Genomic DNA, 14,337 nt, shown 5'->3' with positions numbered 1-14,337 from the left:
CTTTACTAAGTTCTTGATCCTGCACACACTGTTGCAAGGGAGGCATTGAGCCAGTGTGGCTTGAAGATGGGCAGAAGGGGGTTTGGGCAGGATTGGGGGGGGCTCAGGATCTGGTGTTGCAATCACGTCGATTCTTACTTTTCTGAACTCCAGGGTGTCTTTCCAACCTTTCCTCAGATGACAACCCGCCCATTCCTGGTATTAGTCCAATAAACCTTTGTTGAACTGCTTCCAATGCATTTACATTGTTATTTAAATAAGGAAACTAATACCGCACACAGTATTCGCGATGTGGTCTCAGCAGTGCTGTGTATAACTGAAGCATAACCTCTTGACTCTTGCATTCAATTCCTCTTGCAATAAATGATAACATTCTATCATCAGCTTTCCTAATTACTTTCTATTCCTGAATAGAAGCATTTTGCGATTCAAGCACTAGACCAGTATTTTTCAAACTTTTTTGCCCGGAACCCACTTTTACCAAACGGCCGACCTTCGCGACCCATGCCAGCCGACCTTTGCAGCCCACCATTTTTATTTACCTTTAATGCGACAGTTTGCTTGGTCCTCATGATCTCGCTTGCTTTGTTATTCAATGTTACATTTCTAATAATGACTTTGGCTGATAATTTAAGATCTCACCGCGCCCGTTGAAAAAAAATAAAGGGGTTTGTCCTCAAACCCGCCATGCTTAAGACTTCAAATGTCTTTAAAGTTTTGAGGGTTTTAAATTTTAATTTGCCAGTACTTCCCTGCATATAACACACATGAACTTGGAATCTTTATTTGCAGTGGCACAATTACTAACCCAGACTTCAAATAATCATCTTTAAGCTGCTTTGTTCCTGTTTTCAGCTGCTTCTTCCAAGGTTTGTTCAACAGAGGTCCTGGAGCTCACACCAGCACTGCTGGCAGCTGGAAAATGGATGAATCTCTCGCACGCCCAGAACACGGGATATCAGCAATCCAGGCACGTGACCTGCTCTCCGTCGCTGCTCCAGACAGGAAGGCTCCACCGGTTTTAAAGAAAATCTGCTCTTGACGTCAGGAGTTGGCGTTCTGCCCTACTGAGCTCCAGGCCTGTGCATGACGTGCCACGCATGCGTGAAATGGACGCCATTATAAAAGCCGATCACTTCTGCCCCCAATCGTGAACGCCGCGACGCTTGACCTCATAGCCCTCCCGACATCTGCCCGCGGATCGAAACCCTGGGTTTGAAAATGACTGCATTAGACCCCTAGATCCCTCTGCATCTCAGATCTTTGCAATCTTTCACCATTTGGATAAAATGCTTAATTTTTGTATTTTTCCTGCCAAAATGGCCATTTCACACTCTCACATTGCATTGCACTTGCCAAGTCTTTGTCTAATCACTTAACCTATCTATATCGCTTCAAAGCTCCTTGCGTCCTCTTCAAGTCTTACTTTTCGACATATCTTTGTGTCATCATCCAAGTCATTTATATAAATTGTAAAAGGTCGAGGCCCCAGGACTGATTCTTGTGGCACATCATTCACTACATCTCGCCAACCAGAAAAAGATCCATTTATCCCAATCTTTACCCATGCCAATATGCCCCCCACCATGAGCTTTTATTTTTCACTATAATCTTTGATGGGGCACCTTATCACATGCCTTCAGAAAATCGAACTGCAGTATGTTCACCTGTTCGCCTTTATCCATAGCACACGGAACTCCTTCAAAGAAATCCAATAAATTGGTTCAACATGATACCCCTTTCACAAAACAAGGTTGAGTTTGACTGAAGTTTCCCAAATGCCTTGCTGCAACATCTTTAATAACAGTTTCTCACATTTTCCTTGTGACAGATACTAAAATCACCAATCCTTACTACACGGAAACAAGCCATTCAGCCCAACATTAAAAATTGGCATTTACTCCTCACAAATTAATGACACCTCTTGGTGTAGTTGCAAATTTCCACACCAATGTTCCAGAGCTATATCTAAGTCACTAATATTCGAAATTACCAGGAGTGGTCCCAGAACTGAGCTCTGAGTCACTACTACTTCCACTAAAAACTGCCCTCAACCCTTACTTAATTTCATCCCTTCCAAATAACTTTAAAATCCAGTTTGTGGAAATGTTAATCCTTGAACCCAGTACGCTAGCCAAGGTTTATCCAACTAACACTGAAAAGAAAGATTGGCTGCTCATTATCAGCTTTCTGGCCATTTGAAAGCCAATATTTTAAAATGCTAAGGGTTAAAATTGGTGCATTGAGGTCTTGCACTTGTATAGCACCATTCTTGATAGCCAGTTAAGAAATGTAGGAAACAGTGCAACCAATGTGTACACAAGGTTCCACAAACAGCAAAGTGATCATCGGTTTTAATGATGTTGGTTGACAGGTAAATAAGAACCATGATATGGGGGCAGCACGGTGGCGCACTAGTTAGCACTGCTGTCTCACAGCACTGAGGTCCCAGGTTCGATCCTGGTTCTGGGTCACTGTCCGTGTGGAGTTTGCACTTTCTCACAGTGTTTGCGTGGATTTTGCCCCCACAATCCATGATATGCAGGGTAGGTGGTATGGTCATGCTAAATTGCCACTTAATTGGAAAAAATGAATTGGGTACTCTAATTTTTTTTTAAATGACCAGGATATGGGAAAACACCCCCATTCTTTAAAATAGTGCCAAGGGATCATCTTTATGCCCATCTAGGTGGGTGGGGGAGGAATTTCACCTCAGGTTTATAACTATGGCAGACAGTACAGCACTGCAAGTGTCAGCTTGGATTATAGTTAAAAAGAGTACGCTCGTTGTTCAAGAAAGGAGGGAAGAGAAAGCGGAACCACAGGTCAGTAAGCTTGATATCAGCTGTCAGTAATTGCTGGAATCCATTATGAAAGAAATAGTAGCAGGACACTTAGTATATTTGGAATTTTGCAAGGTATTGAATTAGGTGCCACATAATGCACTCATGGGGTTGGGGATAATACAACATCACCATAGATGGTGGGTTGGTAAAAAGAAACAGTGCATGAATAAATGGGTGACTTTCAAATGGATAAATGGATGCCACACAAGTCAGTGCTTGGGCCTCAGCTACTTACAATCTAGATTATGACCTGGAAAAGAGTGTAATTGTTAACAATACAAAACAAAGTGGGAATAAGTTGTGAAGAGGACACTAGGAGTTACAAAGTGATACAGCCGGTTTGAGTGGGAAATGAGTTACAGGCAAGATCTTCCAGCTGTTCACGCGGCATGGGATGGATTCAATGGGAAATCCCATTGACAGTGGCGGGATCAGAAGATACACTGACAGCCAACAGTGGCCATTGCCCTCCGCCGAGAACCACACAATGGGAAGGCGAGAATCTCCCCCGACCGATGGAGTACAATGAGGGGAAATAAAAGGTTATTTACTTTGCTAGGAACCACAGAAAAACCGACTATTGTCTAAACAGTGGGAAACTATTAAATGTTTTTCTAAAAGGGTGGCACAGCGGTTAGCACTGCTCCTTCACAACCATAGGGACCCTGGGTCACTATTGGCCTTGGGTTACTGTCTGTGTGGAGTTTGCACTTTCTCCCCGTGTCTGCATGGGTTTCCTCCGGGTGCTCTGGTTCCCTCTCAGTCTAAACATGTGCAAGAGAATCAAAGGATACAAGAACCTGCAGAGAAAATAGAATTAAGATCGAAGACCAGTCAAAATCTTATTGAATGACATTAAAAATTAAATGAAAATCGCTTATTGTGGCAAGTAGGCTTCAAATGAAGTTACTGTGAAAAGCCCCTACTTGCCATATTCCGGCCCTGTTCGGGGAGGCTGGTACAGGAATTGAACCGTGCTGCTGGCCTGCCTTGGTCTGCTTTAAAAGCCAGCTCTTTAGCCCTGTGCTAAACCAGCCAGAATGGCAGAGCAGGTTCAATAGCCAGGGCTTACCCTGCTTCGTTTTTAAGTTATTATGTCCCTGGAGTGAGGTTTGAGTGGTTAGGATTTGAAACTCACTACCACATGGAATAGTCGGGGATACATTTAAGAGGAAGTGGGTAGCACAAGGGCAGCACAAGTGGTTAGCACTGTGGCTTCACAGCGCCAGGGTCCCATGTTCGATTCCCCGCTGGCAGACTTTGTGCAGAGTTTGCATGTTCTCCCCGTGTCTGCTTGGGTTTCCTCCGGGTGCTCCGGTTTCCTCCTACAGTCCAAAGACGTGCAGGTTAGGTGGACTGGTCATGCTAAATTGCCCTTAGCGTCCAAAAAGGTTAGATGGGGTTATCGGGTAACGGGGATAGGGTGGAAGTGAGGTCTTAAGTGGGCCGGTGCAGACTCGATGGGCCTAATGGCCGCCTTCTGCAATGTATGTTCTATGTAAATACATGAGGGAGAACGGAATAGAAGAACATGCAGAATCAGTTACATAGAGGGATGTGGCGAATAAAGGCCAGCATAGATCAATTGCCCTGTCTCTATGCTAAATTCTATGTAATGTTTCCCGAGCTGTGTTTTGCCCAATGACTTAAAAACAGCACAGCGATGGCAATTTAGTAGTTACACAGCACACGCTGTATTAATGTATGCTCTGCTGCCCAATGAGGACAAAAGATCTTTCGAGGTCACAGCTCAATTAAACCATCCAACTCGACTGTACAGAAAAACAAGACAGCACATACGAGACACATGAATAAAAACAGAATCACCTTGAAAACCATTCTCATAAGCTAAACAAAAAGGGAAAACACTAGCACTGAAGAAATCTACTTTTAAAAAACATACTCTATCCAGGAGAGTGAATCAGCAGAATGAGGATCGGCAAAGTTGACAGCATAAATTAGATGGAAGATTTCCAGGTGTTGTCGATTTGAGAATAAATTCAGTCATCAAATTATTAATTGTCATGAACTGATTAACTGCCGAGTGATCTCATATTTCAGGGCAGTGAAGTGGCAATTACTATTAGTCAGCAAGGCTGCTCGGAATGGACAGTGAACTTCAAATTCACCATAGGCAAAATGAAACGTAATATAATCAAAACAGCAAAATGTAATTGTCCAAAAGACATAAATCTTCAATATAAATCTGTGAAGGGAAATCAATCTCTGCCAAGTTGAACTCCTATTAAAGGACTATACATTAGGCTAAACGCGCATTATTTTAGGTAGATTTACAGATATCCAGACAATCAAACACAAATTTCTCCCAACATATTTCAGCTGGCAGCCTTTGAAAGTGAAAAAACATAAAGTACTCAATCTCAACAAGCAGAACATTTGTAAAGTGTGGACTTGTGAAGAAAAATAGGGATAATCTGGTCAGCAATGCTCCCCCCCCCCCCCCCCCCCCCCCCCAATCGAATGCAGTTGAGGTTAAAGATTATTAAACTGGACCAATACAGGGCAGCACGGTGGCGCAGTGGGATAGCCCTGCTGCCTCACGACGCCGAGGTCCCAGGTTCGGTCCCGGCTCTGGGTCACTGTCCGTGTGGAGTTTTCACATTCTCCCCATGTTTGCTTGGGTTTCATTCCCACAACCCAAAGATGTGCAGGCTAGGTCAATTGGCCATGCTAAATTACCCCTTAATTGGAAAAAATGAATTGGGTACTCTAAATTTATTTTTAAAAAACTGGACCAATGCAGTCCAACACAATGCCACCAGAAGCCGAGGTCTCAGAGCTCCCACTGAGATAAAGCTTAGGTGACAGATTTTTCAGTCCTAATGCAGGAACTCAATCTCTTCCTGAATTACTGATTTCAGCTGTTCCCAATACTGTGCCAACTAGTTTACAGTGACTCTTTTTCATAACCAGCCACAGGGAAGATCGCAATGAAGTTCTACATCAAAATCTATATTAGCCCAATGCAAATATTACAATTTTTTATTCAGATTGATGTACATACCTTGATGTTTTACATGTAACTGGGAGAAAGCAGCAGGCCAAAAATTTCTGAATGCAAGACCAATGCAAAACCCAGAACAGTCGCACTTGTGGAAAGAATGCAGCACTCGCAGCATCCTTGGGCATCACTTTTGAATCTCGGCATTTCCAGGACCCTGTTCGTCATTTCCCTGCCTTATTTATGAGCTGCGGGAGCCGACAGCAAACCACTGCATCACTTAGCCGCCTTCGGAGCTTTTAGCTTCTGTGCTGCCTGATTGTCAGAGTAACCTCTCAGTTCACACATGAAAATCACAGCCGCAAATTCCAAATCACTTCTGTAGTAGTTACTGACTGGGAAGAGTGCTGCTGTGCAGGTGCTGACGTCTGGAACCCTCCCCTCTCACTGGTCTTTGTTCTGCATTTGTGGCTGCAATTACTCCAACTCCAAGCAGGGGTGATGGTGGTGCAATTTGACATAAGATGCCAAATAAGATTTTTCCCTCCTTTTCTCTTCCCGGTAAGCTACCAGCTGCTTCTGTTACCATCTGTCAAGCATTTCTTCACTTTGCATTAGTCAGTTGCCTTGACTAAAGTGTAATGAAAAATTCAAAACAGGCTCACCAACTGTTTGTTTCATCCACCAAGAAAATTGGATGATACAGAATTTGCCCTCAAACACCCATGTGCAAATTCTGTACATTTTATAATTAACGGCATATCCTAGCAATGTGAGGAACTGTTCAAAAAAACGGAGTTAAAGAAAAATGAATGCTCATAAAATCTCTGAATCAAACGGCACAAGATGACTATCCTTCAGCCCATTGTGCTCATATTGACGCAGTTTTCTAATTAGTCCCACTTAAATAATAATAACCTCTGGTGCGCCCCACAGCCCTAGAAAAGGAATTCTGCACATCAATAATGTTGAATACATTTTGCTGCACATTTAAATTTCATGATGATAACATAACAATTTGCTTGTCCACTGGTTTCACAGGTGCAAGGCATGTACTATGACATTTTGTTTCAGCATATCTTCACATAAGCACGTTTTTCCCTTTGGGGAAGTGGTGGAAGGATTTCAGAGCTAATTATCAGCCCATTAAACCGCATTACGAATGCTCTTTCTGTGGCCATCAAGCCCAGACGCTGGATGCGAATCTGGAGCTTCGGGTTCAGAGGCAAGGACACTACCACTGTGCCACAAGATCTCTTACTATGACACTGAAGAATACGATTCAAATTGAATTAGGATTAAAATACCTAAGAGTAAAACTATTGACCTGTTCTACCCTCAGCCATTACTGCAGTTATTAGAGGGTATGAAGGAGGAGGAAACGAGGAGGCAGAAAGGGAAAAGTGGCTGCGGCGGCAAAGAAAAGTAGACAGAGAAAGGGGAGACACCAAGGACGGGCAGAAAAGGAGAAGGAGCCAAGGAGAAGCAGACTGGCCAAAGAGGAGGCGCTGAGGAGAGATTGGCCGAGGCGGAGAAAAAGGACAGGCAGGGGGAGCTGTAGAAAACCATTACTTCAAGAGTAAAAGGCAACAATGATAGGAGTAGCAGGCAGTGAAAGGCTCACATTTCTGTTGAGCCTTTCACAACCTCAGAACATCCCAAACCCTTTACAGCCAATGAAGCATATTTCTGAAGCGTAGTCAACTTTATAGGCAGGAACTGTGGCAGCCAATTTGTGCACAGCATGGTCTGACTAACAGCAATCTGACAATCAAGGTAATTACTTTTAGCAAGTTTGGTTGAGGGGTAAATATTTTCTCGGTCTGCTCTTCTTTGAAGAATGCCTTGAAATCTTTTATATCTGCCTTGGGAGGCACAGCATTTCAGTTTAATGTCTCGCCCAAAAGACAACACATCTGACAATGCAACATTCCCTGATTATATTGTTTAGATTTATCAGTCTGGAATTTCTGAACAAGAATATTAATTACAGATGCAATCAACGCAATTCCCAAAATACTAGTAGAAATCTTGTAATCCTCTGGAAACAAAAATGGAATTTTGCATGTCTGAGATAGTGACCCTTATCATTCAAATAATTTATTGCACATTAAATAGTGTCAAAAATTGTCAAGGAGTTCATGTTGAAGAGATTACAAAGTAAAATTAATTTAAACTAATGTCCTCCTTGTTGAAAGCAACAGATTTTGAATTGATCAATGTAAACATTTGAGCCTAGGTGGCAGACATTCATAAATGTACCAGTGTTCTTCTTTGAAAACTGTCCCACCAACAATTGCAAAACCACTTCCTACTCTTCCAGTTTAAATACTCAATTAGTTTTCTTTCAAACATGTTATAGGCTCTGCCAGGGATTCCGGCCTTGGGTCACTGCTCATGTGGAGTTTGCACATTCTCCCGTGTCTACATGGGTTTCCTCCTGGTTCTCCGGTTTCCTCCCACAAACATGTGCAGGTTCGGTGGATTGGCCTAAAATGTCCAACGGTGTAGTTAGGTGGGGTTACGGGCCTGGATGGGGTACCCTTTCAGAGAGTCGGTGCAGACTCCATGGGGCGAATGGCATCTTTCTGCAGTGTAGGAATTCTATGGTTCTAACACCAATCACAATCGTTTCTGTTACTTATTTTGACCTGCTCATAAAATACAGCAATGGTCAGAAAACTCATATGAATCCATACCTTGTCAGCCAAATATACCACTTCCCATATGTTGAAGGCAAGACTGGAATATGTTGAGCACTGCCCATAGGTCCTGTTTTCTCATCTTTCAAACGGCTAACACTCCAGAGGAAGACAAAGAAAACACTTCAAGGCTCAGAAACATCCCTTAAAGCGCGGCAGCATTGATATCAATGACTGGACAGGTTTTCTACCAATCGTTCAGAATGGCGCCAACTTATCCATCAAGCTACGTCACACTTAGTCACAATGTCTTAATGATAAGGAAGCGGGTGGCAGAGAAGGAAGAAAAGGAACTAAAACCTGCAACCACTACCTCATGCAACATTCTGTCTCACGTGCCCAAACATATACGTTTGACTTGGGAACCGGAGTAGGTATCAACCTCAAACCGAAGAACTGCTGACGACAGTTCTGTTCACATATCCCATAATATCTGTTCCTAAATTTATGCCCCTCCCATCAAGAAGGTCACAGGTTTATACTATCTTCACATTAAACCAACTGATAAACAGTCCATCGACTGACTATTTCACAATATTTGACTAGCAAATCAGTAGATTGGAAAATTTGAAACAGGTATATTTAACAGATTGGTAGAATCTCGGCAAGCTATTACTGTATATTAGGATATTCTGCACTATATACCCAATATTCTATCAAATTAGGAACTATTTAGAAACCTAAAGAACTGTACCAATGACAATTGCAATCAACTTTTAATCATTTTAAAGATACACTACCATCAGTTTCCTGCAGTCGTTTGTCAACATCTCACATCAGCCGTACAATGCAAATTTAGCTCTTCAGACATCACAGTTCAGAGGGGGATTTCACTTAGCGCTTGGTCCTGACCTAGAGCAGTAAATTTACAAACATCTGCCAATTTGCAAATACCAATCGCAATTAATCACAAACTGATTTTAGGATTTACAGCATGGGAGCACCTTGACCTTTAAAACAGCTCCAAGCTGATGATCTAAACATCATAATCACCCTCCAGGTGTCCTGAAACCATTGTCACATCATCACTGTTTTAAATTGGGTCACTTTCTCCGGTCTTCCGTGCAGTGGGCAGCTTCTTTAGTCAGACTCTTTTCAGCTCTCCTCACATGCAGTGCTCGGCCCCTTCATTAACATCTTCTTCATGTGTGAAAGTAATATATTCATTTCTTTTTCACCCTCCATCCACCCTGCCCCCAACAGATCAGAGTAACTCTCCGAGAAACAAACGTCCCCACTACAGATCAATCTTAGTGTACAGAAACCTTTCACTAGCAATGCAGCATTCTCACAAACTCAAGAGAGTCATTAAAGGAAATGGTGATACAGTGGCAAATTAGTAAAATTCAAGACCCATGTCAGCAAGTACTTCTTCATACCAAAATTAAAAATCAACAGGAGGTTTGACTAGATGGACAAGTCAAAAATTAGACGCTGAAATAAGGAAGATTAGAGGCTTTCTGAACAGATAAATGAATGGAGTTTATGGTGCCCAATGCCTTCTAACTTCATTAAAAGATTTTCATGAAGGTCCCACCTTCTAAATTTTGCCCCTCACCTGAGGTGGTGATGATCCTCAGGATAAATCATGACTAGTCAGCTCTCCCCTCAAAAGGGAAAGCCGCCAAAGATCATCTGGGACTATGACGACTTTACCTTACTTTCCTTACTACATCATTACAGAATTAGTTCAGAATCAAGTCAGGCATTCATAAAATCATAGAATTTACAGTGCAGGAGGAGACCATTCGGCCCATCAAATCTGCACCGGCCCTTGGAAAGAGCGCCCAACTTAAGTCCAACCTATTCCGGTAACCCAGTACCCTCATCTAACCTTCTGAACACTAGGGCAATTTATCATCTCCAATCCACCTAACCTGAACATCTTTGGACTGTGGAAGGAAACCGAGTACCAAGAGGAAATCCACACAAACATGGGGAGGAAGTGAAAACTCCACACAGGCAGTCACCCGAAGCCGGAATTGAACCCGGATTCTTGGAGGCGTGAAGCAGCAGTGCTAACCACTGTGCCTCCATGCTGCCCATTCATTGAAGAATGGACAGATCATCTGAATTTGACACTAATCCAAATTTTAAGAGCAGCTCACCCAACAGATGTGAAACTCAATGGGAACTGTGGATGGTCATGCCAGTCACCATAGAGTTTCAACGTCAACATAGAATCCATACAATCCCCAGTGCAAAAGGAGGCCATTCGGCCCATCTAGTCTGCACAAATCCTCCGAAAGAAAACTCTACCTAGCCCCACTTCCCCTGCCCCACCTCTAACCCCATATATTGATCTTGGCCAGTCCACCCAAACTGCACCTCGTTGGGCTGGGAGGCAACAGGAGCACCCAGAGGAAACCCATGCAGACAAGGGGAGAAGGTGCAAACTCAAAATGGTCACCCAAGGGGTCCCTGGCGCTGTGAGGCAACAGTGGTAACCACTATGCCACCAGCCACCCTTGCATTTACAGAGCAGCTTTAGTCCCAAAGGCCTCAGAGTAACAATTTATTCCTTTCAAATAGAGTTATTCAAATCATTCCTCACACACTATCCTACCAAATCCAAGTTTACAGAACTACAGAAACTCACGTAATGGATTATATTGCTCTGTAATCCTGCAAACATGGATGATATGGAGCAAGTATCACAATAATCACGCAAATTAATTAACCAAACCATTACTTCCATGGTCCTATAATTGCACAACACATACATAAATGTATAAATAAACTTACCAATAGTTACGTTGAATGCGAAGATGATGGGTTTAGTTAATGACAAGACATTCAAATAGTATAGTAAAATATCACATGATCACCTGAGCCTAAACAAAGCTACATGTAATTGAAGTTTCCATTTATTTTCAGTACTAATTTTATAATTAAACTATACATTTATTTTATCATAAACTTTGTGGCGCCCAACACAACAAAACTTCACAAAACTGAAGGAAGAGCCATTCCCATAGTACACCAAACTTTGTAAAACAAGCATGCTCATTAAGAAATTGCAGATGCACATCTGTACTCAAGGTCTTCAGCTTATTTATTAAAAACCCTCCTTTCAAACAAAATGATTATGGTTATACTACCGATGCATAGCAAAGTTGGCAGCTACATGAAAAGCAAGCAGCAAATTCATGATTTGGAAAGGGACAAGGGGAGAAATTATATAAATAATAGAGCAGGCATGAAATAGTCAGCAGGCTGCAAACATTTACAAATGGTTCAAACATCGTAGAGAATTCCAGTTTTGCAAATACCACAGGGCAGGTATAGTAAGGGGGAACTGAAAATCTACGAGTAACTGAAGTGATTCATGCTGTAAAAAGCGACTTTGCACATAGGCAGAGCCAATGATTTGGAGTTTACACAGAATCATAGAATGAATTAGAACTAGGAATGAAATTTAGAAACGTTTCTATAAAGAATAATAGAAGTTTGTAACTCTCCTCCCTAAATGGCAGCCGATGTTAAACCTATCTTTAATTTTAAATCCGAGATGGACATATTTTTGTTAATCGAAGATATTAAAAGGGTATGGGGAAAAGGCATACAGGTACATGGAGTTAAGTCACAGATCAGCCACAATCTCAATGCATGACGGATAGGCTCTTGGGATTAAATGGCCTCCCCTCGTCACACTCTTTGAAAGAGCTATCCGACAAGTACTCCCATTCCTCTTCTCTTTGCGGACAGCCCTGTGAATTTTCTTCCTTTGTGTATTCATCCAATTCATAAGAACTGTACCAACAGACTGTTACATAGAAAAATTTAAAAAATAGAAAGCCCAGTAAAAATCCCATCGTCTCATTTGGCACAAGTGGAATTGAATATTTTCAGGTCTCATTACAGAAACAGCACAAGAGATCTGGTTCACAAAATCTCAGTTAAGAAAATAAGATCAAACTATTCACCCACCATAAAACTGTCATCCCATAATTCTTGGCATGTTTTTGATTTTCTACTGAAACTTATGCAAGATGACATTTAAATTTTAAGAATTCTACAGCATCAAGACAAATTTCTGTGCTATGATATGCTTACATTTCCATAGCACCTTTCAAGATCTGTAGATACCCCAAAGCACTCCACTGTCAATCAATAATTGTTTTTGAAAAAAATGTAGTTATGTAGGAAAATTGGTAGCTAATTTGCACACAGCTAGGTCTCACAAGACTAATGTGATGGGTGGCACCGTGACACAGTGGCAGGGTTGCACATTCTCCCTGTGTCTGCGTGGGCTCCCTCCCATAGTCCAAAGATGTACAGGTTAGGTGGCTTGGCCATGATCAAATGCAGGGTTACAGGCACAGGACGGTGGAGTGGGCCTAGGTAGAGTGCTCTTTCGGAAGGTCGATGCAGACTCGATGGGCCAAATAGCCTCCTTCTGCACTGTAAGGATTCTATGATAATGACCACATAATCCGCACAAGAATGTCTGTGCTGCAGCAAAACGGTCTCTGATCTGGGGACATCTAAACTCATCTTGGCTAAATGAAGTTTCAAAAAGCTACAATTTTAACCTAGGAAATAAATTATGCACTTAAAATACTTAAGCTCCAAGCCCCTAAGTACTAGGGGTGGCATTGTAGCAAAGTGGTTAGCACGTTGCTTCTCAGCATTAGGGACCTGGGTTCGATTCTCAGTTTGGGTCACTGGCTCTGCGGAGTTTGCACGCTCTCCTCGTGTCTATGTGGGTTTTCGCCGGGTGCTCCGGTTTCCTCACACCTGAAAGAAGTGCTTGTTCGGTGAATTGGGCATTCTGAATTCTCCCTCAGTGAACCTGAACATGCGCTGGAGTGTGGCGACGAGGGGATTTTCACTAAATTTATTGCAGTGTTAATCTAAGCCTATTGTGACACTATGAAGATTATTATTATTACTTACTTTTTTAGAGTAATTATCTATCATTTAGCACCGAGCCGATTGTGAAACTTCAAGTCAGCAGAGTGCCTGGGGTTACGCTGGTCACTGATGTGTGATGACCGGAATCAGATGTTAACTCACGCAATCATCTAATATTCATTGATTGCCAATTCATTAATTCCCATGCATTCCAAATGTAACGGTGTGCTAAAGTACACTGAGCATCTCCAAATTAAGGGTATGAATTTAATTGCCATAACAGTCTTGCATTTTTCATTTTGAGCATCAGGCAAAGTGTGCACGGTATGAAATGCTTGAGGCTTGTGCAGAGTATGAATGGGAATTGAACAATGTTTGACTTTACATGGAATCAGGACGTCAAATACATTTGTTCCGAATTTGTTACAGTGGAGAAAACCACTTAAGAAATAAAACCAGGAGGAAGAACGTTAGAGAAGGTTTCATCAGCACAGAATCACACCTGGTTCAATGCACTAAGTACATAGGGGACAGGGCATTAGCACTGGGTCACATAGTTTATTTTACCCAGTACACAATTCAAAGTTAGCTGCATTGCTCCCAAACACATCAAAGTCTGTAAATATCAAACACAACTTTTAAATAGGTTTAGGATACTGAACATTAACTATTTTAATCACAGAATCATAGAATCCTACAGTGCAGGAGATCATACGGCCTATTGAGTCTGCACCTACACTCTGAAAGAGCACCTTACCTAGGCCCACGCCACTGTCCTATCTCCATAACCCACTAACCCCGCCTAACCTTTTGGACACGAAAGGACGATTTAGCATGGCCAATCCACCTAACTCGCACATCTTTGGATTGTAGGAGCAAACCGGAGAAAACCCACGCAGGCACGGGTAGAACATAAAAACATCACAGAATCACCCAAGGCTGGAATTGAACACGTATCCCTGGCATTATG

General features: G+C 42.2%; 1 protein-coding gene across 5 annotated transcripts in view; it reads right to left on the bottom strand.

Annotated features, from left to right (window-relative positions):
• Positions 1-14,337, bottom strand: part of btbd10b (BTB (POZ) domain containing 10b) — an 86,670-nt gene that overhangs the window by 40,289 nt on the left and 32,044 nt on the right. The window contains exon 1 of one of the 5 annotated variants that reach the window (XM_038807930.1): positions 9,251-9,353. The exons of 3 other annotated variants lie outside the window; for them this stretch is intronic. Coding sequence is in view for 1 of the 2 variants with exons in the window: in XM_038807925.1 (XP_038663853.1) it covers positions 5,872-5,996 (125 nt within the window). In the remaining variant the exon portion in view is untranslated. Of the gene's footprint in view, positions 1-5,871; positions 6,235-9,250; positions 9,354-14,337 lie in introns of those variants that run through there. One more of the 5 variants, XM_038807925.1, reaches the window with a different exon arrangement.

The sequence above is a fragment of the Scyliorhinus canicula genome, chromosome 9, assembly GCF_902713615.1.
Source record: "Scyliorhinus canicula chromosome 9, sScyCan1.1, whole genome shotgun sequence".
Taxonomy (NCBI): Eukaryota; Metazoa; Chordata; class Chondrichthyes; order Carcharhiniformes; family Scyliorhinidae; genus Scyliorhinus; species Scyliorhinus canicula.
The sequence above is the reverse complement of the archived record's forward strand: the minus strand, read 5'-3'. Positions and strand labels throughout refer to the sequence as shown.